The following is a 26,263-nucleotide window of genomic DNA, read 5'->3' as shown; positions in this document are numbered from 1 at the left end:
TAACAGTAGGTGGCGCAAGAGCCATTTACCTCAAGACTTAATTCTGCATTTGTAACCATCTACCTTCCTGCTAGGGACTCGGGTGGCTCTGTGGTTTAGACCACTAGGGCTTGCTGATTGGAAGGTTGGTGGTTTGAATCCCCATGACAGGGTGAGCTCCGTTGCTCGGTCCCAGCTCCTGCCCACCTAGCAGTTTGAAAGCACGTCAAGTGCAAGTAGATAAATAGGTACCACTCTGGCGGGAAGGTAAACGGTGTTTCTGTGCACTGCTCTGGTTCACCAGAAGTGGCTTAGTCATGCTGGCCACATGACCCGGAAGCTGTCTGCGGACAAACGCCGGCTCCCTCAGCCAGTAAAGCGAGATGAGCTCCGCAACCCCAGAGTCGTCCGCGACTGGACATCAGGGATACCTTTACCTTTTTTACCTTCCTGCTGAGTCCTACAAATGCAACACCGAGGCTAGGAGGCTGGTTGTTAAGTAGGGAGGCAGGGGTTGGCAGAGGGCAGGCTGAGATTGATGGAGCCGTGCCCACTTTGTCCTAATGGACCAACATCCACTGTCCAGAATTGCCCACAGCTGTTTGCTATTGAATGCGGCCTAAATACCGAATGAGGTGGGGCAACTTGCTAGATTTCAACATTGCAGTACCTTACCTCAGTGCAACGGCCTGGAGAGAATAATATCTTGACAACTACAGGGAGAGAGCGGAGCCCAGCCCTGCACTGTTGGCAAAGGACTTGACCCATAGGTGCATTTCCTGACCTTTTCGTCTCTTCTCTCTAGGCTATGTGGCCTACTTCATTGCAGCCTGTTGGCTGGACTTTGACCGAGCCTTGGCTTTGGTCGTTTTGACTGCCCTGGTGGTTTGTTTCATGATCTATAGCATGGTCAAGAAATTCTGGGGTTCCAAGATTTTCCAGATGTTCAGCCCTTTCCGAAAATGCTGCCGGAGCATCTGGCCATGGCTGAAATGGTGAGTTCGGGGCTTGCTGCGCAGATCTGAATAGGAGCGATTTAATCATTTAATGATTAAATAAATTAAAAATTTTAAAAATAGGAGCGATCTCTGCCCCATCCATCATGAAGACTGCAAGGAAACCATTTGCAAATATGCTCAGGATGGTGCAGTTCTCGACATACTTAATCTGGCAGCAAACCCCACTGAACAAAATGGGACTTACCGTATTTTTCGCCCTATAGGATGCACTTTCCCCCCTCCAAAAATGAAGGGGAAATCTGTGTGCGTCCTATAGGGCGAATACAGGCTTTCGCTGAAGCTTGGAGAGCGAGAGGGGTCGGTGCGCACCGACCCCTCTCGCTTTCCAGGCTTCAGGAGGCTATCTGCAGCGTGGGGAGCCCTGCGAGAGTTCCCGCAGGGCTCCCCACGCTGTGGATAGCAGCCTGCCGCCCGGCGCGCAAGGCGCCCTGAAGCAGACATGCCGGGCAGACATCCCAACGCTGCGGATAGCAGCCTGGACGGAGCGCCCTATGGGACGGAAAATACGGTACCTCAAAGTAAACCTGTATGGAGTTGCGCTCTGTAAATGTATCTTGCTGTAGACGGACAGCTCTGCAGTGATTTATTCCACACTGAAAATTATCATTTTTCTTAAAGCTACAGCTCATTTTTTCAGTCTTAAATACAGTTTTCCACATTTTGCAGCATTTCTTTCTTTCTTTTGGTGGGGGGTAAACACTCATGAAAATTAATCAGCATTTTAGTGCAAATATCTTATAATGAACACATTTGTATGGGCAATTCTGACTAATGTACACATTTTTGCAAGCAATTTTGTCCAATATAATGCATTTTTGCATGTTGTTTTTTACCAATAGCTTCATTTTTATGCACACTTCCCCCTAAAATATATATTTCTGTGAACACCATTTGTTTGGAGAACTGCATCGCAAAATTCCAGTTAAGAGCAAATTTCAAAGGATGGTTGCGTTTTGGTTCATAGATTGTTTGGGAAAGTACAAATTTGAAAGATTCAGCATCAGTTGCTTACTGAATCAAATCTATTCCCCATCCCTAAATTCAATGTTATACAATAAAATGGCAAAAACCCAAACCCAATAGAAATGTCAGAGAACTTCAACCAAGTTCTGTTGGCAAGTGATGTGCCAGAAGAAAGAGCTGAAAAGACAACAGTTCAGTTCTACAACCCTTCAATCCAGCAGGCCACATGCTTGCTAGAATAAAACTATCTTAGCTAGGCAGTGGAAGGGGGTGAGGAGGGGGATGAATTCCATAATCATGTATGGACACAGTCTTGCATCCCAACCATCAGGATGTGAAGAACAGCCTCCCCAACAAATCTCATTTATTTAGCAAAGCCTGTCTGGGTGTATCTCTGCAATGGTGGTGATCTGCTTCCCTCCTAGGGTGCTGTGTGCAATCATTTTGATCGGCCTGGTAGTGTGGCTGGTTCTTGACATGTCCCAGAGGCGAGAGCAGTTGGTGTCCCTGGGTGGCTTCGCTGCGCTGGTGCTGGTGCTCTTTGTCTGCTCCAAACACCACGGAGCCGTAAGTAGCTGCATTTTCTTTGGCCTGGGGTCCTTAGATGATGTGATACACCGGCAACCCACAATTTCCCGCAGATGATTTGATACATCTGCAACCCACAATTTCCTGCCACCCTCCCAGTCTATAAAACCCACAATCCTATGTCTCTATCCCTGGGAGTGATCTTCTCAGAGTTCAGTGGGGCTTAATTTGAGAATTAGCAGTCATAGAATTGGGCTGAGATTCTGCTAGAGCTCAGGCGCCAGATTTTAAATGAAACCTGCAGAGTGGTTGGGCAAGATAGAACTTCGTAATGATAAAACAGTCACAGTGTTTGTAGGCCTTGCTTGATGCCAGAAGTCCAGAACTGGAGCATTCCAACAAATAGGCAGTCCAGCATCTGTTTCTGAAGACACGCAGGGAAGGACAGTTTATTAATGCCCTACATTTCCAGGCAGCCTATGAGGCATGCCCTCCCCCATTTTAATCCGTGTGAGGTGGGACTGCCTGAGAGGTCATTCAGCAAGCTTTATGGCTGAGTCAGAGCTTGGACATAGACCTCCCCAGTGTTAGCCTGACACTCTAACCACTAGGCCACACTGGGTTACTCCATCTGCTCTGCTTTTTCCCTTTGGGGGCAACAGCTGACAAGTTCAAATGGCTCTCATTCAGTTGATTTGCTCACTTAAGACCCTCTCTCACGGAATCCAATTGAAATATGTAGAATTTGAGCTGATTTTTTGGACTTTGCACAGCAACCACCCTATTCATGCTGGGGATCATTGGTGCCTCCTTCTCCAGTGAATTCAAGAAATCAATGACTTGAGAGGTCATTCAGCAAGCTGAGTCAGAGTTTGGATGTAGACCTCCCCAGTGTTAGCCTGATGCTCTAACCACTAGGACACACTGGGTAACTCCACCTGCTCTTTCCCTTTGGGGGCAACAGCTAACAAGTTCAAATGGCTCCCATTCAGTTGATTTGTGCTCTCTCACAGAATCCAATTGAAATATGTAGAATTTGAGCTGATTTTTTGGACTTTGCATAGCAACCACCCTATTCATGCTGGGGATCATTGGTGCCTCCTTCTCCAGTGAATTCAAGAAATCAATGTGCTTTGTTAATCCTGAGATTAGCACTTCTGCAACCTGGGGCTATCATTGATTCTTACTGACATGTCCCTTGGTTTCTGTATTCACAAGATTCCCTCTTGTGCTGTGTTGCAGGTGTCGTGGAGAGCTGTGTTCTGGGGGCTTGGCCTGCAGTTTATCCTTGGAGTGTTCATCATCCGGACAGAACCTGGATTTCAGGCCTTCCAGTGGCTTGGTACTCAGATTCAGGTGCAGAGCAGTGTTGTTGGAAATGACTACATCTAAGTGCATTCTTTGCACTCCCCGGCTCCCACATTCAGCCCCAAGTATACAGATTGCAGATCCAATAGCATCCTCTACTCAAGATCTTGGGGAGCAGCTGCTAGATGGACTGAGTTGGTTCAAGTTCAACCAATATTCAGGCTCAGTATTAGGTAGAGGTAGCCAATGTAGAGCCCCGTGAATATTGTTATACTCTAAACTCCCATCCAGCTCAGCTAGCAAGGCCAATTGTCATGAACGATGGGACTTGCAGCCCAAGAACATCTAGAGGGCACCACATTGGCTACCCCTGGTGCAAGGCAGCTTCATGTGCCAAACATCCTAACTCAGGGAGATGAGAGCAGCCGTTCCTGAGACAGGCGGGAGAGGCAGGTGTCTTGAAAATGTAAAATAAAGACCCGGGCAAATGGAAAAGGCAATGCAGGGTGTTCACGGTATATAAGAATGCATTCCATTAGGGGTGCATCAAGCTGCTCCAGCACCAACCTGGTCCACAGACAGTGAGCTAGCATGGCAGTTTTATTTTCCTCAATGGGGTGGAACAGAACTGATTCAGATGGCGGGGAGCCACCTAACTTTGGTGGTGGCAGCAGTGGCAGTGCAATGTCAATACGGCTCTCCTTCTCTTAATACCACCACCTGTGAAGGGACTTCCTCTTCCCTTTCTCCCGCCACTGTCGCCATAGATGGCCAAAGTAGCCAGAAGTCTTGCTCTCTGACTGTTGCCATCTTTCCTTGCTCCCAGCATGCCGGTTAGCCATAGTGTTGTATGCAGAAGGCCCCCAACATCTCCAGGTAGGACCGGGGAAGATCTAGCCTGAAACCCTGGATAGCTGTTGCCAACTCTCAACTAGATAATCTAATATAAGGGAGCTTCCTAATGGTGGTGGCAAGGTCTCTTTATGGGGGAAGTGGTGGGCTTGTTAAAAAAAAAAAGAGTCTCTGAGCAGCAGTGGGGAAAAGCTATCTATTGTGTGGTGACCAGGGTCACGATCCCTGAATAAGACTCGCAGAAGTAGCACCTCTGGCTTCACAATGATGCTTGAACTGTCCACTGTAACATCGTATGTACATTTCAGGAAATATGTTCCAAAATAAGCACTTAGGTCTCCACCTTATCCAATGCAACTGAGTAAAGTCCTGTATGTACTCATTCTCCCCAACATTCCCTCTGTTCCCTTATAGACATTCCTGAACTACACCACAGCTGGTTCCAGCTTCGTCTTTGGAGACAAATTGATCCAAGAGGCGTTTGCCTTTCAGGTTAGCTTAAGGGGCATGTTTGACCCTAATCTCTCTCTCTCTTTCTCTCTTTCGCCTTATCCTTCTTTGAGTCATCTTTGCTATTGAGTCCTTGACACAAGAGGCTGGCATTTCATTGTGTGGTTGGACTGGGATAAGACCTGTCTGAGCTGTGGGCTACAGTCTGTGCAACAGGCCTAGTGTCGTTATCTGGCATAGTGGGACAAAAAATGTCAGGGTCCATGGAGCCCATCTGTGGTTGACATCAGCATTCTTAATTTTTATTTCTTTTAAGAGCTATGCCCTTTGGAAAATTCATGCCAGGCCAGGTAGTTTTAGCTGCTGCCATCTTCCCTGTCTCCAATGCTTCTGGGTTCTGTTCTGATGTGCACTGCGCATGTTGGAGACATTGGGGAAAGTGAAGAGGGCAGCTAAAGCAGCTTCACCGAGTGCTTCTCTTTTCAGCACCAGGGTGAGGGAATCCTGGGAGATGAGAGCTACTGTGCTTTCCCCACCAACACCTGTCCCTATTACTTTCTGCCTCCTCTTACCCCGATAAGCTTGCAGGTGGCAGACACAGGAGCAACACTTAGGAGGCATCGGAGGGCACCTTGCCCATAACCTCCACAAAGCTGCTGCTGTCTTCCTGGAATTTGCACTCACAAATGCTCCCAAACAAGCCAAGTGGTGAGTTTCTGGCCATTGTGTTAACTCCACAGATGTCCAACCATGTTAAGTCTACTTCGCTTTGCCAGTGTGGGCCATTGGACTAGCTCACTGTGCCCAGGATTTCTATAACATTCTGCACCTTACAAGCTGCTCAGACCTTCTGTGCTCAACTTTATAATCAACCCCTATATATGCTGTGTTGTAGGTTGTCTAGAACTCCCTAAAGCCTGACGTTCACTGTTTGCTTTCTGCCTCCAGTCATTGCCCATCATTGTCTTCTTCAGCTGTGTGATGTCCATTCTCTACTACCTGGGAGTCATGCAGTTCATAATCCTGAAGGTAATGCTGAGCACAAGGCTCTGGGCAGTGGAGAGATGCTTTTGAGCCCCCACTGTGTAGCTGAGGAGGGTCAACCATTTCTCTCTACCATGCAACTTACTATAAAAGATCATGAAAGATCTCTGAGCTCCGGAGAAAAACTCCCAAGATAAGTGTGTGTGAAGATTTTGGACGATGTGGGAAACCTAGGTAAGGCACTGCTGCCTGCTAGTGGGGAGGGAGGTCATGCCACAAGGATGGAGAAGCAGTTGCTCTTGCAGGGAAGATGAGGCAACCAACATGGCTGTGGTAGAGAGAAGGGGGCAGGAAGAGTGGCTGCTGACACAAAGGGGAGGGTTTGTTGATGGAAAGTCAGTACTAAGACATGTGTGATGGAGGGGACGAGAAGCAGGGACCAGCTATGCTGTCTGGAGAAAAAGAAGGAATACAGGAAGCCTTCTTATACTGAGTCAACTCCTTGGTCTACATAGCTCCATCTTGTCTACTGGCAGCAGCTCTCCGACATTTCAAGAGAGGGGTCTTTTGGCCCTATCTGGAGACACCAAAGGCTGAACCCAAGAAGTTCTGCATTCGCTCATTGCTAAGCTTCATAGCTAAGGAATGGGTATGGGGAATGGCTGTGCTTGCAAGGCGAGCTAAACAAGAGCAAGAGGAAAATTCATAGCTACTGAAGATCTTCGTTGTCAAGTCTTGGGGCTCAGGTGGCCTCAGTGGCACAGAGTGCCTTCCATCAGCTTTGGCTGCTGACCCAGCTACCCCTTATCTGGACAGGGATAGCCTAACTACCGTTGTCTATGCTCTGGTAACCTCAAGGTTCGATTACTGCAATGCATTATATGTAGGGTGTCCTCTGAAGACGGTTCGAAAACTTCAGTTAGTGAAGAATTCAGCAGCCGGGTTTCTCACTGGGGCAAGACTTTGAGCATGTTACACTGATCCTGGTCCGACTGCACTGGCTACCAATTAGTTTCTGGGCCCCATTCAAAGTGCTGATTTTAATCTATAAAGCCTTAAACGGCTCAGGACTCAAAGCAATACCTCAAAGACCACCTCTTTCCATATGAACCTACCCAGACCCTGAGATCAACTTCTGAGGCCCTTCTTCATGTGCCTCCTCCATGAGAGGTCCGGAGGGTGGCAACACGAGAACAGGCCTTCTCTGCAGTGATTCCCCTTTTGGGGAATGCTCTCCCCAGAGAGGTTCAGCTGGAGCCTTCATTAGACACCTTTAGGAGCCAGGCAAAAATGTTCTGCTTTAACTAGACTGATCGACATCCAATGCCCTTTTAAAATGTGTTGGGGACGTGGTGGGTTATGGGGTTGTTCTTGTTTTGATTATGTATTCTGTATTTTTCTATCGTGATTTTATCCTGTGAACGGCCCTGAGACCTGCGGGTGTAGGGCAGCATACAAATTTAATAAATGACAATTATTATTAATAATAATACCAAGTCTTGCAGGCTGTGTGACAGGGCAGTAATGCCCTCTGACCATCTCCTACTCCTTCTTGCAGTTGTCCTGGCTCCTGCAGATCACCATGGGCACAGCAGCCACAGAATCTCTGAGTGTGGTGGGGAACGTGTTTGTGGGAATGGTAAGAAGGGTTTCTCTTGTTTTTACCCCTGCCCCAGGCAAACCTTCATTATACACCTTTAGGGACCAGGGGGAAAAACATTCCTCTCCAACCAGGCTGATTAATGTCCTACACCCTTTTAAAAGTGTTTGTGGGAGGGGGTAGTGGGCGGGGGTCATTGGTTAGTGTGTCTGTTGTTCTTCTTATGCAATTTGTGTTTTCATCTTGTATTTTTATCTTGTGAATTTCCCTGAGATCAACTGATGAAAGGCACTATATACCATCATCTCAAAATGCCCAAATTTGAGCACAATCAGATCAGGAGCGTTTTACTTCAAGACTGTGATTTGTTCTGTTTGGTTGCACTTGCTATGGAAGCAAAAATATCTCTAAATTCACTACTTCTGGGAGTGCTGTCTCTAGGGCTGCAAACTAGGGGGCAAAAACTCTGCAACATGTGCCCTCTCCCCTTTTTTCCCCTTCTGCTCCCTAGACAGAAGCGCCACTGCTCATCCGTCCCTACCTGCTGGACATGACGCGGTCAGAGGTTCATGCTGTGATGACTGGCGGCTTTGCCACCATTGCCGGCAGTGTGATGGGAGCTTACATTTCATTTGGGGTGAGTCAGCAATGCAGAGAGCTACCCAAGGTCCTGGTTGTAGAAGGCAAGTTTCCATTTTACCATAAGTGCCCTTTCTGGAGGGCACAGTACTTGAGAGAGTAATGGCTGGACAACTCCAAGGGCTCTTGCATTTAGCAATCCGTATAAATATGGTTTCACGCTGAGGTTCACAACAGAAACTTCCACCACCAAACAGGCCCTGTCTCTCATTGTCCATCACATGTCAAAGAGCAAAGTGGCTTGCTGGATTTAATATGTAACATTTTTTAGTTCTTTGGGGACACCAAATATGCCTGCCATCCCATCATTCTACCGTATTGTGGTGCTACTGAGATATGCATCCAAGATCACAATCCTGCATTTACATCCTGCTACAGATTGATGCCTCATCCTTGATTGCTGCTTCAGTAATGGCAGCACCTTGTGCTTTGGCTATGGCTAAGCTCGTCTACCCGGAAGTGGAAGAATCTAAGTTCCGGAGCCAGGAGGGCGTGAAAATTGCCTGTGGGTGAGTGTAGTCAGAGCACATGAGGATCATGAGGCTGCCCAAAGGATCCTGGAAGGGTGCAGGATTAAGTGGGAAGGGGGGTGCAGAACTAGGGGAGTCAACATCTGAGAGACACAGGAGCATCTTTGCACAACTTCTCCATAGCAAAGAGAAACAGAGAAAGCTTGGAAAAGAAGCCAACGTGAAGTAGGGAGAACTATTGCAGCATAGGACTCAGTTGATGAATCTTTGGCTCTCCAGATGTTGTTGCATTCCATCTCCCATCACTCTGAGCCAGCAGTGGCCAATGAGAGCTATACTTCAACATCTGGAGGTTCTACCCACCCCAGGCGTAGTGAGCAGCATGTTAGCCAGAGACTGCATGCACACCCTGCCAGTAATTATTTGGCATGAGTACTTAACTGCCCCAGTGGAATCAACAATTTAGACCATTTACTGCTATAAATAGAATGACTGGAGTTGCTCCTCATATACAAATCGAAATATGTGCAGGTCTAAGTCAAATGGGATTAATATGCGCAGGTCTAGGTCAAGTGGATTAACAGCTAAATAATGCTCAAATGTGGACAAGCCCTCAGATAGTAGGATGCAGAATTGTCTGCTGAGCTCTACGTGGTGGAGCTTTGTATGTCATTGCTGCTTTGCCAAAGGAGGCAATTTTTGGGCCTGTTTTCTTCTCACTTGGTGTATTGTTGGTGCAGGGAGGAGAAAAATGTCCTGGAAGCTGCCAGCAATGGAGCAGCCGTCTCTGTGGGGCTGGTAGCCAACATCGCGGCCAACCTGATAGCATTCCTGGCTGTACTGGAGTTCATCAATGCTGCCCTCGCTTGGCTGGGAGGCATGGTCAATCTGCCAGAACTCTCCTTCCAGGTACCATCCACAAGGCAGCCACCCTGTGAGTACACCAGGGTGGTCAACGGATGCTAAGAGGGAATGATATGTGCATTGTCACTTATTGGCTCTCTTGCCCTCTCACTCAATGGGTTGCCAGGGCAAGGACAGGTCAGACATCTGAACCGACTGGTGCAGAGGGCTTCCCCCCACTGCTTCCATCTGTCAGAATGCTGTCAGCGGCTCCTGGCTGGTTGCCCAGGAAGGTATAAAGACAAGGAAAAGTTTCTTGCCGTCCTTTATTTCAATTTTTACAGAGAGAGGCTATAGAACCCAGCCTTTTGGATAATGGCGTTGTCCTGAGTGAATCTCCACCCGTCTCTCCCACTTCCTCATTTGTCTGTCTCATCATCTCCTCTATGGGTGCTGCTACGTGCCCTCTGTCTTTGAGCTCTTTGCTCTCCTACTTTTAAGGCTCGCCGGGTTCTGGGAGATGGAGGGTTTGGGATGCTTTCTAATGACGAGTCAACTGGGTCTTGTTCTGGCTCTCCCACTATTTCCCAACTTTCCCCCTCATCTTCCTCTGAGCTGTGACCTCCCTCAAACCCATTGTAAATCTGTACTGTCTTCCTCTTCTTCCTCCCTGGAAGGGTTAGGATAGGGAGGCGGCCTCCACCATTCCTCCTCTGCCCAGTCCCTTACACCATCACTCTGCCCATTTTAACTTCCTGTCCCCATTTCCCCCCATTTCACTCTCTAGGCTCCCCCTACCCACATGAAATTAGGTTGAGGGCCACAGGTTGCCCATCCCTAATCTTGCCCTCTCCTATAATCTTAGTGTGGAGGATTTACTGTGGATTCACGACAGATGGGGGGGGTAGCTGGGCAGGAGATGGGAAGTGAGTTTGTGCCATGGATGATATGGGTGCCAGTGAGGATGGGTGGGGAAGGTGGCCTGGGATGGCAGAAGTCATGTGGTTATCTGACCATTGATGTTATTTCTAAACCTTTATTTTCCCTTCCAGTTGATCTGTTCCTATGTCCTGGTGCCTGTAGCATTCTTGTTGGGAGCAAGTTGGGAGGATGCCCCGGTGGTAGCTGAGCTTCTAGGAATCAAGATATTCTTAAATGAGTTTGTGGCTTATCAACAGCTCTCGGGCTACAAAGAGAAACGATTGAAAGGACTACCCGAGTGGGATGGGACAGACAAGCAGTGGATTTCGGCAAGTGCGCCAGTCATATGGTGGAGGGGAAATGTCAGTTCAATGGTCTCACACACCAACACCTGTTGTGTACAACTGTCCTCCAGACCCAACCATTGCAACAAAACCTGACTGTTGTGCAGTTGGGTTTGAGGCTATGGACACAGCACAGCAGAAAGTGGTTGTACACTGGACTGAAGGAGAAATTGGATTCAGTTCAGTTTTAAAGGCAAACCTGCCCACTTCTCATTTTCCAAAGCAATACTGAAACACAGCAAATCCTTTGAAATTTGCACTTCTCTGAATTTTGTACTGTAGTTCTGTAGTCAAGTAATGTGTGCAAAAATGCATGTTCAGTACCTTGGTTTTCAAACAGCTTAGTTTTCAAACATTTTGGCTCCTGAACGTTGCAAACCCAAAAGTGACTGTTCCGGTTTGCGAACTATTTTTGGAAGCTGAACATCTGACGGGGCTTCCGTGGCTTCTGATTGGCTGCAGGAACTTCCTGCAGTAGCAAAAAAATCACTAACTGCAGTAGCAATGTGTAGTAACAAACTGAACTAAAGACGGAAAATGAGAAATGGAGAGAAACTAAAATGAGAGAGTCACCTATTCCAGTTGCACATCAGCAGCCTTGTGTGCGCAACAGCCCCATGGTTTTATAGTAATATATGCAGCCTTGGTAGCTGTGTACAGGAAAGCGATGAAGCCCTGGCACAGGAAACCAACATGAAAACCCTGCACATCCCAAAGCTCATTGCTGCCTTCTGTGTTGGCAATGGAACTCCTGATTTACCCAAATCCAACAAGCCATTTTTCTTTTGTTCCTTGCTCGTTTTATCTTGGGTACCCAGGAGGTTTCCCTATATCAGGTTATCCAGCCCAGTATTGCCTGTTGTCACTGGCAGCAGCAGCAGCAATTCAGGGTTTCCCACTTTGAAACTGAAAATGCCAGGAACTGAACCTGGCATTTCTGCCATGGAAAACAGGGGTGGGAGACCTTTTAGGCTTCATGGGCCAAAGCTGACAGGTGTGTGGGGTTGCCCACACATCAATTGCCTCTAGTCGAAGACATCAAGTAATCTGGCACTTTGAAGTCCTGAAGTTGAGACTTCAAAGCACCCCATGCCGCCCCAGTATTGGGTGTATGAGGGTGTTCCCCAAGGGAACACTAGATACAGCAGGCTTTGACTCTACCACCTATCTGCAAATGAATACCGTTTGCCTTAGAAGAGCCAAAGCCCACTTTCCCTTGCCAGTGCACAACAGAGAGTGCACTTAAAGGCTGTCAGTTGTGACCTGGTAGTTGCATCTCTACCTGCTCCATCCTCGATCATATATGACACCAAGCACCAGGCATGTAGGTATAGTTTGGGGAAAACAGCCTCATGGGCCAAATATGAATTCCTGGCAGGCCTGAGGCTCCCCACCCTCATGCAAAAGCATTTGCTCTGCTCCTGAGCTAGTGTCCTCCTCCAGAATTACAAGGAGCCATGTTGCTTCTCAACTCTAACGCTCTTCTGGGCACTGACTGAAGCCCAGCTCTGGTCCCAACGGCCGTTGCTCAGGTGCTCCATCATCAGGCTGTTTGGGTTCTTCGCTCCATTTACTCCACCCAGGCAACAGACTTGGAGTAGGTGAAGTCTTCTCCATTCAGCACCCCTATTCCCCCATATTTGATCTTGAGTCCAATATTTATATAGTAAAACAAACACAACATTTATTCAGGAAAGTAATGAAGTTACATAGGTTGGGTTAGGTTTGAGATAAACTAGGAGGGCTGTTCACAAACAGTCAACAATTAAAATGCACTTTCCATTATAGCACTTAGACGGCTGCCTTAAATTTGCACACAAAATAACTTTCAACCCGTTTGAAGGAAACCAATATTCCTCATTTGCCATATATGTTTTGATTCCTTGTCCACAGTCCTCCCGTTGCGGGATGCTGTTTTGGACTCACATGCAATACAAAGGCATGGGTTTTGGTGCAAACAGCGAAGTAGGGGCCTCAGAGTGAACCTAATGCTCACCCAGCCCTTGGATTTCCATCAGAAAAATGTGCCTTCATATTTCCCGAGGAATCACAGGGCTGGCCCCTCCCTCCCAAAAAAGAAAATACATGAAGGATTCTGACAATGCATCCTGGGTAATCCATGTTTAGGAGGTAGGTAAGCTGTCCAAGTGAGGCAATGAAGGGACAGAGTTTGCTAGACCTGAAAGAAGCATGTTCTCTTGTGTACGCTACTAGCCAGACTAGGGTGAGCCTTGCAGCTCCCAAACTCCTGGTGAGCAAAGCAAGATGGAAAAATACTATTTCTTGCAAAGATCTGGGCTTCTACACTCCAGCTTGCCGTGCATCTTGGTGTAGAGGCGGTCAATGTGGTGCCCTACAGATGTTGGACTACAGCTCCCATCATCCCTCACCACTGGCCACACTGGCTGGGGCTGATGAGTTGGGAGTCCAACAAGGTCTAGACGGCACCCCTGATCTGTTGATCCAGAACTCAGACACAGGGAGCAACCCCTCAACTAGCTAGCACTGAGTTGCTGTATTCAAGATCTTGATTGCATTGGGATGCTGATGCTGCTTCCCACAGAGCATCCCTGCGACAGGGCAAAGAGAGGGGCCGGTATTCAGTATGGCAGGAGTGATTGGCATGGGGCCACTTGTGCTGTTACAGCAGAACTGATCACATTGTCTCTCTTGTTCCCCAGGAGAGAGCGGAAATCATAACAACCTTTGCTCTTTGTGGATTTGCCAATCTGAGCTCCATTGGGATCATGCTGGGAGGCTTGAGTAAGTTGGCCATCCGGTGAGGAACATGTAAGCTCTGAGATCAGAAGGAGAAACTGTCCAGCCCATAGCTATGTCTCCCAACTGCTGTGGCTTCCTGGAACTGCCTGCCCCGGCTAACACACTGGAGACACTTGGGGGGTTTCGACCTGGTGTGAACAAATCAGGAGGAAACCCCATATATAGTCACTTAATCCAGTTCATCCTGCTCATCCAGCTATTTTTTCTCTGTGTTAAGCGTCCATGGCACCGCAACGCAAGGGTGAATTCTCCAGCATCGTTCCCCGGGCTTTGTTCACTGGAGCCTGTGTGTCCCTGATAAACGCATGCCTCGCAGGTAACATATGGGTGTTTGGTGGCAGAAAGGCACCCAAGGGTTCAAGGAATGGGAGCCTATGGCTCTCTGGGTGTTATTGAACTCCCAGCTAGCTCAACCAATGGTTAGGGATGATGGGAATTGTTCCAGCATCTGGGAGGCCACAGATCCCCATGCCAGGATTAGAGGAAAGGGTCAGTTTGCCCTTGTCACATTCAAATCAGGAGCAATAAGGATCCTGGGAGAACAAAAAGAGGGGAAAAGGAGAAACTAACTGTTGGAAATGGGAACATGTAGGAAGCTGCCTTAATCTGAGTCAGACCATTGGTCCATCTAGTTCAATACTAAAAAAATTCCTTCCAGTAGCACCTTAAAGACCAACTAAGTCAGTTCTTGGTATGAGCTTTCGTGTGCATGCACACTTCTTCAGATACACCTGTATCTGAAGAAGTGTGCATGCACACGAAAGCTCATACCAAGAACTGACTTAGTTGGTCTTTAAGGTGCTACTGGAAGGAATTTTTTTGTTTTGACTATGGCAGACCAACACGGCTACCTATCTGTAACTAGTTCAATACTGTCTACTCTGACTGGCAGTGGCTCTCCAGGGTTTCAAGCAGGGGACATTCCCAGCCCCATCAGAAGATGCCGGGGTTTAAACCTGAGATTGATTTCCGCACACAAAGCAAATAGATGCTCTGCCACTAAGCTACCTCCATTCTGGAGATTATTTGAGAAGGGAGAGGTCGAACTATATGCAAGGGCTAGGATTTATGATAGCCATACATGGAGAAAAGGGGTGCACTCAGTCAACCCCAAAGAACCTTGCTTGTCCCATCAATATACTATGCAAACAACAATGCCATACAAAAGGCTGGTGGACAAAGTCACTCCTTTAGTGACAGCATGTCTCCCAAACATGAGTACCAGCCCAACGACATGCAGATCTCCTGGACACGTGCCACCAATCGTATATATCTCTCACCCACTTCCCAGCCTTCTCTCATGGACTCTGCAACCCACAACAGGTATCCTTTATGTGCCCAGAGGAGGGGTGACTGACTGCCTAGACTTCCTCAGCAAAACCAACCTAAACTCTACCAGCTACCCAGTCTATATCTGCTGCCAAGACTTGTTCGCCTGGTGAGTGTATTCCTCTTACCCTTGCAGTGCTGATGTTTGCAAAAGCTACACGGTCACCTCCAGCCAGCAGGGGAAGTGGGAGCAGTAAGTTATAGGGAAGCCAGGAGATGCCCAGATGCCCATGCAAGTGTGTGCAATATCGCCTGGTTGTGCCAGCACCAACGGAAGGCATAGCCAGGCACCTGCCAAGGGCCCACAGTCTAGCAGGGGTTCTGCCAATCAGAGCTCCCTGGAGCTGCTATTTCTCTTCAGCACTGCAGGCTCCCTGTTTACCCACTTCTGACTCAGATCCAAGGGAGGTAATGATGCAAACAGGGAGCAAGAACAGGGACTGCTGCCAGCTTGCTCACTAGTTCTCAGCCTAACAAGCAAGCAGGCAGTAGCAATGGCACAGAAGAGAGCAGCACCATTGAAGGTATCTTGCATAAGAGCCTCCCTGAAACAGGTAACTTGGAACTGCCTGCCTCTGCGCATTTCTGTGCTGGAGGCAGATATGTGGCGATGCTCTCATTCTGCACTGTCATCTCATTTGCCACCAGGCCAGTCTTAAACCATCCTCTCGGAATGTGCTACTATTGGGACAATTATTCTTTTTTTAAAATGCACATATATTTAAATGAATTAGATGTGCTCATGTCTATTTTGCTTCTACTTTTGAGGCAAGCCAATTATGGTAGCTGCCTATTCTTTTGGTTGGGAGTGTGAAATCTGAAAGCACAGGAGATGTCCCTGGAAAAGGCAGAGAGGTAAACCTCTGGAAGCCAATTCAATGACACACCGTTGTTTGCCTTGGTCTCCCAGTCATCTCTTTGATGTGTTTAAAGGATCTTAAGAGAGCAGGTTTCCTGGAAGGAATCTGTTTCCAGACAAAGAGCTTTTAGCTGTCAAATATTTGGTACATAGCTCTCTGGTTCAATGAAGGTTTTTGGCAGGCCTAGCTACTGCCGAATCTCTATCTTTACAACTTAAAAGACCTGCTGTGTCAGACCAAAGGTCCAACTAGCCCAACATTCAACAAGGTGGCAAACTACTAGATGACTCTAGGAAGCCCACTGGCAGGATGCAAGGAAAAGAGCACCCCCCCACCCATGTTTCCAGCAACTCTTATCCAGAGGCACCCTGCCTCTGATATGGGAGGTAGTATACATTCATTGTGATTAGTTTCCCCCAAAGCCTTATCCTCCATGAACCCATCTAATCCCTTTTGAACACCGTTCAAGTTGCCAACCATCGCTACATCTTAAAGCTTAAAATGCGGTGGCAGCAGCTGAGTTCTGGAACGCAATAGCCCCAGAGTGCCTGATCTTCTGGATTTTACAGACAGAATCTCAGCTCGGCAATGAAGCCGGTGGAATTACGTTCCAACTCTACACAGAGCTGGTCATGTAACAGAGTGACTCTCAGCAGGAAAGTGAAGCTTTTGTCCTTATCTCTTAGAGAAGCTGAGCAGAGGGGTTTGCAGTGTTCTAAAGTGGAAGATGATTCCGCACTAACACCATTTCTGGGAGCCCTACGGCTTCTTGCCACCCATTGACCCCCCAATGAAGTGGAGATATTTTTTTCTCCAAAGAGCAATCTGAAGGGGGAAAGCATTGACTCTTATGCCATTGCCTGCCTTGTGCACTGCTTGCTATCTTGAAGATTGAACCAATTCTTTTATTAGGGAAAAGAGAGTCCATGGACAACTCCCTGTGAGAATGGCTGTTCAGGGAAGGCGATTTGATGGTGGACTGGTGCCTGCACACAAGAGACTGAAAGCCCTTAAAAACATGCAGCGAGGCAACATGCTGAAGAAAAGCACCCACTATTAGATGTAGGGGAGACAGCATGAAAGAGTAGTGCCTGGTACCAGAGCAGTGCTTCTAGGAATGCTACAGGCTCAGTCCCTTCAATGCTATGTGTGGAAGTCAAAGGAAACCCATTAGAGACAGGTCAAAAGATGACCTGGAGGGACGAGACACAGACATCAGACAGCACCGGTGACATTACGGCTGTCCTCAATCCACAAAAATAGATTGAGGTTCAAACTGTTGGGTCACAGGCAGAGAAGCATCACAGCAGCTGCAATGCAACAAGTGGGGCTTCCTGCAATTCAAACTGAATCCCACACGTATCAAACAGAGTAGACGCACAAAGATTATGTACAATGACAACACAATGCAGCCAATGGGGAAATGCAACTGTTGTGGGAAACCAGAAAGACCTGTTGTGTAGAGTTCTGCAGTGGAGGCCACGGGCATGATCCAAGGCCTAGCATCAGAATTTTCTTTCCTCCGTTCAGAAAAAGAAGAGTGCTTCTTCCATGTGCAATGGAGATTTTACAAACATACTAGGATATTGTCATTAGTGAAGCATGCCTGAATGGTGAGCTGCAACCTGAGGTAGACACAGCAGCAAGAGTAGTTTACATGCCATGAAGAAGACTTCTCCTGCTGCATCATATAATCCAGCAAGAGAGCAACTTGAAATGTTCCACAGCAGTGATATCTCAGCATCAGCAGAAGCCACTGCTTCCTGGGTATACACCACCTTAGTGGTAAAGAAGTGACCGGGCAAGCTGCACTGACCAAGAAAGGCCTAAACTTGAATACTGGAGAAATGCCACGATCCAGTACCTATGGTAGATAAAACACTGCCAGAATTTCCTATCAAGAACTGCTGTGGCTTAAACTAGAAACCTTCCCATCTGTGTAGAGCTGGCCCATGTGCCAAGCCGCAGAACTGCAGGTAGGAGCATTTGCCTAGCAATTAAGCATTTGTAGGCCCTGGACTGACTCTGCCCACCCATACTGGCCACTGGACCCTCCTGGTCAGGAAGGGCTATAAAGAGCTTTCTGCTTTGGTTAGACCTTGGCCTGAGCAACAAGGCCTATCAAGCTCTGATATGTTTTTCACCTTTGGTCCTGACTTTTGGCTTGCTTTTCAATTCCGGCTTTGCTCTTCAGACCTGCCTTCTGGCTTTGCCCTTTGGCCTCCTGGATTGCTCCTTCCTGCTGGCTCTGGCCTCAGCTCCGACATCTAGATAGCCCTTTGGTTGTGATTTCTGCTTGATTTAACTTTGCCTCCCCAGATTGCTTCTTGGTTTCAGCCTCATAGCTCAACTGCTAGCTCCTGGTTCCCTGTCTCTGGTTCCTCTGACTTTCAAAAGCTAGAATCTTCTATGCTCTTCTCTGCGATACAAAGAATAGATTGTTGGCACACGTTAATAAATAAGGATTCCAGCATGCTTGCAATCTCTGCAACTCCATCTAGTCACTTTGGGCGGCTTCATATGCCAGTGAGGATCTGTCCAGCATTACAGAGGTCTTTCAGAGCAGACCTAGAAGGGTGGAGTGAAAATAAAAGAGAATATCCCCATAGTAGATAAAGGCTGTGCAGGATCATGGCAGGAAATCAAACGCCTTTCCACAGCGATGCAAAGACAAAGACATTAAACGGAATGCAGAAAAAAATGCAGGTGAGAAAGATAAAGTTAACATATGATGGAGAGGTATGGAGGCTCAAAAGACCCTCACACACTTGATGCAACCTGAGCCATGCCAGCTCCAGAAGTGCAATACATTATTGGAATGTTTTGTCGCCCAAGTTCTGTCTTCATTTGGCCACAATTGTGAAGCCAATGTGACAACTTACCAGAAGGAAGTTCAGTAGGAATGGAGAGGTCCACAATACCACACATTCATTTCAGAGAAAGAAACGATTTGCTAATGCCCCAGCCTTGCAGGACTGTCAGACAGAACAACAAACAGACACTCCAATGTAATGCGTCTGAGAAAGGCCTCAGTTCAGACCTTTCACTGGGCCACATAATGGCATTTGAGAGCACACCCTACTGGAGACTGGACAGAGTTATACCCAGACACAGAATTCCTTGCAATGATTTTTTGGAGTTTAGCAATTCCAGCAACAACCTATGGTCGTGCAGTCAATGCTATCACTTTAGACAATAACAACAAAGCCACCTCCTGAGTGCTCAAAGAGATTACTGTGCAATACTATGATGCCCACACTGATGACAGGTAGTTAGCAGACATCCTTAGCAAAGCATATACAGCCATGGCAAATAATTTACAGAAAGGGGCAAAGACACTGAAGGGTTCAATACATTGCACTATCTCCCAATATCAGCAACCAATATCCATGAAATTGAGCAGGCTACTGAAGAATACATCTAGGTGCACTGTTAAGGAAGCAATAGTAAAAGAATGGACTGGAGACAAGATTCAGCTACCATCAGGAGCAGAACAATATTTCCTAATCAAAGCTGAGCTCACTGTGGAAGAAGGAATCTTTCATTTCAAAGCAGAGAACAGTTGTGCCAGCCTTCTTGCACAAGAAAGTTGAGAACACTTGGGCAGAGTGTGTTTACTGGCCAGGAATGAACACACACCAGGAATTAATTCTTGATAGCAGGATGTGACTCCTGTTGATCATGCATAAATCAACAACATAGATTTTTCCACTGCATGTGCTACCCATAAAAATCATGGGGAAATGTTGGAGTTATGTTGCTCACCTTCAGGGAGCAGGAGTTATCTGGTCACATTGGATTATTACTCCCAATTTCTGGGAGATTGAAGGCAATTCAGATGCTAGAAATAAGGCAGTCATCAGTAAACTTGAAGGCTCATTTTGCAAGATTTGGTGTCCCCAACACAGTGTGTTCAGATGGGACTCAGTTTGCATTTGAGAACTTCAATTCATTTGCAAAGAAATGGGAGTTCTCCAGCATACTCACAACGTAATGGCAACACAAACTGCTATGTAAACAGCTAAAGCAATTTTCTAGACAAGGCAATGTTATGAGACTCTGACTCCTTCTTAATCTTCCTGGCACAGACCCAAATGGTGTTGCCTATGACAGGAGACATTCTGCAACTAAGAAGAGGAGGGTAATGCAGAAAAAAAATGGCCAGAAAACAATCAGAGGAAGAAAGCATCTCTACACACTAGAGCAACCAAGGAGTCTCTCTCTCTCAGACTCCTGGCACTCCTAACCACTTGGCATGAGTCAGAGGAAGTGCCCAAAAGCATCATGAGAAAGGAAGCAGCCTGCAGGTCCCAATTTCACTGAATCCCTTTCTTTACAAATTGCACAATCTCAATGAGCATGTGGACCAACCTGGGCCAAGCCTGCCTCCTGCACTTGTGGATTGTGTGGATTAGGTGTCCTGTACCTTTTTCAAAAATTAAGCCAGATTCCCACCATCATTTGAAGATGTGATGGTAGGAGAACTAGGACCCTCCATCCTTTCGATAAGCTGGGGGTAAAGTAAAGGTGAAGAGACCCCTGACTGTTAAGTCCAGTCGCCGATGACTCTGGGGTTGCGGTGCTCATCTCGCTTTACTGGCCGAGGGAGCCGGTGTACAGCTTCCAGGTCCTGTGGCCAGCATGACTAAGCCGCTTCTGGCGAACCAGAGCAGCGCACAGAAACACCGTTTACCTTCCCGCTGGAGCGGTACGTAAAGGTAAAGGTACCCCTGCCCGTTCGGGCCAGTCTTGCCAGACTCTAGGGTTGTACGCTCATCTCATTCTATAGGCCGGGAGCCAGCGCTGTCCGCAGAAACTTCCGGGTCACGTGGCCAGTGTGACAAGCTGCATCTGGCTGGGGCGGTACCTATCTATATAATTGCACTTTGACGTGCTTTTGAACTGCTAGGTTGGCAGGAGCAGGGACCGAACAACAGGAGCTCACCCTGTCGCGGGGATTCAAACCGCCGACCTTCTGATCGGCAAGTCCTAGGCTCTGTGGTTTAGACCACTACACCACTCGCTGGGGGTGGGGGAATAGATTACAGTGGTACCTCGGGTTACATACGCTTCAGGTTACATACGCTTCAGGTTACATACGCTTCAGGTTACAGACTCCACTAACCCAGAAATAGTACCTCGAGTTAAGAACTTTGCTTCAGGATGAGAACAGAAATCGTGCTCCAGCGGCGCAGCAGCAGCAGCAGGAAGCCCCATTAGCTAAAGTGGTGCTTCAGGTTAAGAACAGTTTCAGGTTAAGAACAGACCCCCCAGAACGAATTAAGTTCTTAACCTGAGGTACCACTGTACCTGGTGAGAGGATGGTGTCTCACATGGTCAATTTGACTACATTGTCCATTTGAACCAGTACTGGCTACACTGACTGACAGCAGCTCTCAGGAGTCCCAGGCAGAACAAGGTCATCTCACATATCCTGCTCCCTGGACCTTTTAGCTGAAGATGCCAGGGACTGAACCTGAGGTCTTCTGCATGCAGCGCATGTGTTTTGCCATTGCGCTATAGGCCCTCCGGATTAGATCAGACTAATTCAACTGCGTTGCCACCACTGGGAACTGCAAGTGTCATGGAGGCAGGGGAGCAAGTCTGCTTGCCTGCATCTGCCCAGCCAAAGGTCAAGGCAGCACACTTTATAAAAATACAATTTTAAATGCGGGAGGGCCCATGAGTGCATGCTGGTGAAGCCTTTCTTCATGGCCACCTGTGCATACATTTGCAACAATGAGCTAAGCACTTCAGCAATCTGTGCATTATATTCCGTTTTGACCCCATATGTGGCCATTTCAGTGTCTCTGAAGATCTTTCTTGTGAAGATGAGTATGACCAGCAGATGGCACCCATTTTCCTTTGAAAAACATTTGTTGCTGGCTGGTTTGGAAGATTCAGCAAACCTGTAATAGTGAAGCAACATGAGGACCACAAGTTCCCTACTTCTAATCCAAGAGTCTTTCTCAGCCCTACCTGCAGATGCCAGAAACTGAACATGGGATATTTTTCATACAAAGCATGTGCTCTATCACTCAACAATGGGGCTTTCTCCAAATGGCCAGTGGCATGAGAAAAGGAGACTTTACAGCCTGTGGCCACCAGAAGTGCCACCTGCTTTCTGAGTCAATGTCACAACCAATTAAAATGTTCGCATCTGCCTGTACCTTCAGATACATTCAAGATTTTCTTAACCGTGAGGTTGAGAAAATGAAAGTTGAAAGTTTTTGGATTCTAAAAAAAATGACATGTCAGCTGCAGTCCTACCCACACTTGCCTAAAAGTAAGCCCCGTTAAACTAAGTGGCATTTATTTCCAAGGAGACATGAACAGGATTAAGCGGCATGGTTTACCAGAATTTGCAGTGAAGTCAGACACTGCACAACAGCATAATGACAATGTAGGTTACTTCCTCCAATACCATTTTTACTTCGTCATCTTTATTCCAGTATTTCTTAATCAGAGCAACATGGTGGACTTTCCAGTTTCAGAAGATGCACAACTTTACCCTGACTTTTGATACTTGAGATGTGTATGTTTAGGACCCACTTGATTTCTGTAATTTTAATTTCTACTGGACTTTATTTTGTGCTTTAATTGTTGCCACCTGCCCTGAGAACACAGGATGAAGAGTGGGTAAATAAATAAAATAATAATAATAGCTGTTATTATTCTTATTCTTATTGGGCAATGGTGTTTTTTATTAAAGCACCTAAGCTAATGCATGTGTGCAGGAAAACCATTAGATGTGCCTCTTTGATTGGATATGAATCGATGGGCCAAGGTTGCAAAGCAGCCATGCTCTCACCAGGTCCCTTTTATCAAAATAAATGCTCTTGATTAGTGCAGGCAGATTAGAAGGATATTCTGGTGCCAGGAGACAGCAATTCTGATGCTGTTACTTTCTCATATCTTTGTCTTTCTTTCATAGCACCTCAACTGCAACAAATGGTTCCCTTTCTTTCTCTGGCATCTGGGAAAGCTTGGATGTTGGGACTTCGGCGATGTATCTGCAACAGTGCTGTGCTCACTATAATGCCACAGCCTGTCCCAAGCCATAACGGCTCTGGAGCACAGCGCCAAAGAGGGTCTTGCTTGGACAACAAAGATGCAATAAAGTATTTATAGGAAGTGTACTGGTCTGATTGTGTGTGTGTCAAATTGCAATGCAGATCTTGGCTAGCAAGGGCAAAAATATCAGCGTCAAATGTAAGAGCAATAGGGGAAGGTGTCGGCCCTTCTCTAAAGATTCATTGAAAATTCCCAGTGAATTTTCAGGTCACATTGCCCACAGTCACGTCCAATGGAAGCAAGAGGCTATTTTCTGGCATGTCCAGTGCAAGAGCTGCTGCCTGCTTTTCTGTTTTGTGATGTAAGAAAAGCTGGACAGGCAGGAAGAGTTGGGTGGCGAGACATTCACAAGATTTCCCAGCAATTTTGGACAGACTGTTCAGCCAAGAAGTATTCGCTGCTCTTCAGTCAAGCAGAAAGAGGATGTCATTATTTTCATGGCTTTTTGTGCTTTGGCTTCTACGAACTGAGTCTCCCCTTCCCTTAGTGACTTATAGTGTCGTCCTAAGCATCTCTTCTCAGAAGCAGGTTCCCTTGAATTCAAAAGAGCTTGCTCTCAGGTTAAATGGGTAGAGGAACTGCAGCAGTCCTATGAACACTCCCCAACAGTAAGCACCACCAAATTCAGTGGGAATAACTTCTAAGTAAACAGGCATCAGCCGCCAGTTAGACCTTTAAAAATAAACTAGCATGCCTCCCATGTTTTTGTAGGGAAGATAGATGCTCTCAGGTTTAGTTTCCATAGTTTTACAAAAAGCTTGGAAAAGGACGTACATGTGCATACCCAGAAATTCAACAGACAGCTCTCAGTTGCTTTCATGAGTGAAGTACTTTCCTGCTCTTTTTATATTCAATCAGCAATTATTGGGCCACAAACTTAGAACTTCCCATCCAGTCCATCTCTCCAGAGAATCAACTTTAAGCTGGGTCAAGGCAAGAAGTCTTACAAGGTCGTTCCTGCAAAAGAGGCCGCCTTGTAGCCAGGATTTGGCCCGTTGCTGCCAAGATCCCAGCTTCAACAGACACTTTGATGAGCTGCGAAACAAAATTCTATACTCTTGCTGCATGACCCAGCAGGCTGGAGTCTTCTCCACAGCTTGAACTAACGCTGTTCTTTCGCTTCTACAACCAACAAGCATTATTGACACTTACTTATTACGCAAAATCCTTAGCAAAATTCTGGAAATGCACCATGCGCCGACCTGCAAAGGAAACCCTCCTTGCCAGAACCACCACCAGCTCTTTTGCATCACCCTGCGGAATCTTCCTTGCCCCTAAAGTAGGTCTCAGTCTAGGCTTATTCCTAAGAAGGGGAAGGAAAGGTGTAATTTAGTAGCAGGAATAAAGAGACCCGCATCAGACGTCAATGGATCAGAGTCACTGGTGAGAGGTTAGTCTGTGGCATCTATGTTCCGAATGTCTTCCTAAATGCTTTCGGTTTACTGCTCCAAGGTGTCCTCTCTGAATTGCCCCTCCACCAACATCTCACTTGTTGGATTTGGAGGAAGCTCAGAAAAAAACAGTTGCACAGTACGAGAGGAAAAGGAGAAGCAGAAGTGCCATCGAATATTTCAACAGAAAGCGGGTTCCTTGTTAAGGAAGAGCCATTTCTATCTGACTAGGCCAGAGGTAGAAACTAGTGACCTCCTGATGTTACTGGACTCCAACTCTCATCAGCCCCAGGCAGCAGGGGAGTTGTAGCCCAACATCTCAAGGGGCACAAGTTCCCTGCACCTAGATTAGTAGGTCAAACTTCTTCCATCTTAGAACATAACAACATGGTCAGTGATCAGGGATGATGGCAGATGAAACCCAACTACATTGTCAGGAGTAGCCAGACAGCAGAATACAGCACAGTGACGGGGAGGGGGGTGTTGCTATTTGAGGGCAGTAGCAGCTTACAGACACCTGAAATGGCATCATCCATGGGGCCCAGCACTGTGATTGGAAGCAGTTTCAAGAGGATTAGATCTGCTGAACCTGGAGACCACGGGGAAAGAACCTGGAACCTTCTGTGCGCAACCCACATGCTGCACAATGAGGCACTAGTGGAAAGAAAGCAGCAAAAAGAGTCAAATCTGGGGGCTGAGAGTCTGTGGTCTTCCAGGTGTTGTCAGACTCCAATTCCCACCAGCTCCGACTGACAGGGCCAGTGGTCAGGAATGAAGGGAGCTGGCTGCCTCAGACCTGATCTAAACCTCAGTGAAGCCTAAGAAACCCCCCCTTCTCTCTTCTAAACACATGAAACCACTTGACATTTTTATTGCCCTAAGTGCAGATCCAGGAAGACAGAACCATACCCCCCCTTGGACACAGCCCCATCAAGAAAGCTGCTTCTTCCACCCACGGGGAAAGAAAAGAATCCATCCTCTCTTTTCCGCCATATGAGAGATCAATAGGGTGGGCAGACTGGCCAGACTGAGTGTCAAAGGGCTCGCTGTGGTGATGGGCCCAGACAATCATGGGGAAAGCAGCGAGCGACGGCTCTTCTGTGGGGAAGTGCTGGTGTTGGGAGTCAAATCGGCAGGGCCCTCCCTGGAGCCAACAGAACACAGGGCCCAGCCGCCATTCCTGCCAGGGCTCCACACCCTAGGAGTTTAGCCCCTGCTTTTGGCTGCATCCTTATGGGACCCAGAGGAGCAGCCCATGTCCACAGGACATCTAGCACACACAGCTGAGATGCTGCAAATGCACACAAGGGGTGAGTGGGGCTCTGAGTCCCACACAGCGCTGGTGGCATTGTGCATCCACACAGTCCGTCCTTTTCCCGATCCCTTCCCAAGCCCCCACCCCCGAGGGCGGTGTGTGGGCAGGGCCCTCTCTCTGAGGCGCATCAGCATGGCTCCCTCCCTCACACACCATAAGCCGCACACACTGGAGGGGAGGAGCCACGCAGGCGGGTACGTTGGGGGCAGCAGCAGCACCCCTTCCCCCAGGCACACACAGCGCACTTCTGAAGAGGGTCCCCGCGCCTGTTCACTGCAGCCAGCTGGCCTTGCCACTGTCCCCTCCTTTGGGCCTTGCTACCGACTGCAATTCTCCCGCATTTTCAGGGCATTTCCGGGCGCTCTTGGGGCTCACAGAACCTTTCCTGGAGGCCTGGGGGCTAGCCAGGCCTTTCTTCTGCAGCTGGGGGCTGGACTGGGCTGACGGGGTCTTCCTGCCCATTATGGGGCTCCGAGAGCCCTTGCCTTTAGGCGGAGGCTGGGGGATTTCAATGCTCTTCAGGCCCAGGAGATGGCAGAAGTGGTTACACTGGTGAGACGCCTCAAAGTGGTCGATCAGGCTGGGGGAGCAGCTCTCCTTGAGGCCTTGGTAC

At 47.6% G+C, this 26,263-nt stretch overlaps 2 protein-coding genes across 6 annotated transcripts in view; one reads left to right on the top strand and one right to left on the bottom strand.

Annotated features, from left to right (window-relative positions):
* Positions 1-22,934, top strand: part of LOC309328718 (sodium/nucleoside cotransporter 1-like) — a gene marked incomplete at its 3' end in the record, with an annotated part of 26,170 nt that extends 3,236 nt beyond the window's left edge. For 3 of the 4 annotated variants that reach the window (XM_081839008.1, XM_081839007.1, XM_081839009.1), the window contains exons 5-14: positions 785-974; positions 2,387-2,528; positions 3,732-3,845; positions 5,064-5,141; positions 6,048-6,128; positions 7,642-7,722; positions 8,195-8,320; positions 8,701-8,831; positions 9,533-9,701; positions 10,688-11,774. In XM_081839008.1, coding sequence (XP_081695134.1) covers positions 785-974; positions 2,387-2,528; positions 3,732-3,845; positions 5,064-5,141; positions 6,048-6,128; positions 7,642-7,722; positions 8,195-8,320; positions 8,701-8,831; positions 9,533-9,701; positions 10,688-10,996 — 1,421 coding nt within the window. Of the gene's footprint in view, positions 1-784; positions 975-2,386; positions 2,529-3,731; positions 3,846-5,063; positions 5,142-6,047; positions 6,129-7,641; positions 7,723-8,194; positions 8,321-8,700; positions 8,832-9,532; positions 9,702-10,687; positions 11,775-13,581; positions 13,664-13,898; positions 13,998-15,004; positions 15,120-22,804 lie in introns of those variants that run through there. The other variant, XM_081839010.1, reaches the window with a different exon arrangement.
* The window catches only part of ALPK3 (alpha kinase 3), a 79,274-nt gene continuing 71,997 nt past the window's right edge, over positions 18,987-26,263 (bottom strand). For both annotated transcript variants that reach the window (XM_081838668.1, XM_081838669.1), the window contains one exon: positions 18,987-26,263. In XM_081838668.1, coding sequence (XP_081694794.1) covers positions 25,921-26,263 — 343 coding nt within the window. In that variant the 3' untranslated portion in view covers positions 18,987-25,920.

This window comes from Podarcis erhardii, assembly GCF_964252035.2.
Source record: "Podarcis erhardii genome assembly, chromosome: 14".
Lineage (NCBI taxonomy): Eukaryota > Metazoa > Chordata > Lepidosauria > Squamata > Lacertidae > Podarcis > Podarcis erhardii.
Note: the sequence above shows the minus strand (reverse complement) of the source record. Positions and strands in the feature narration are given on the sequence as shown.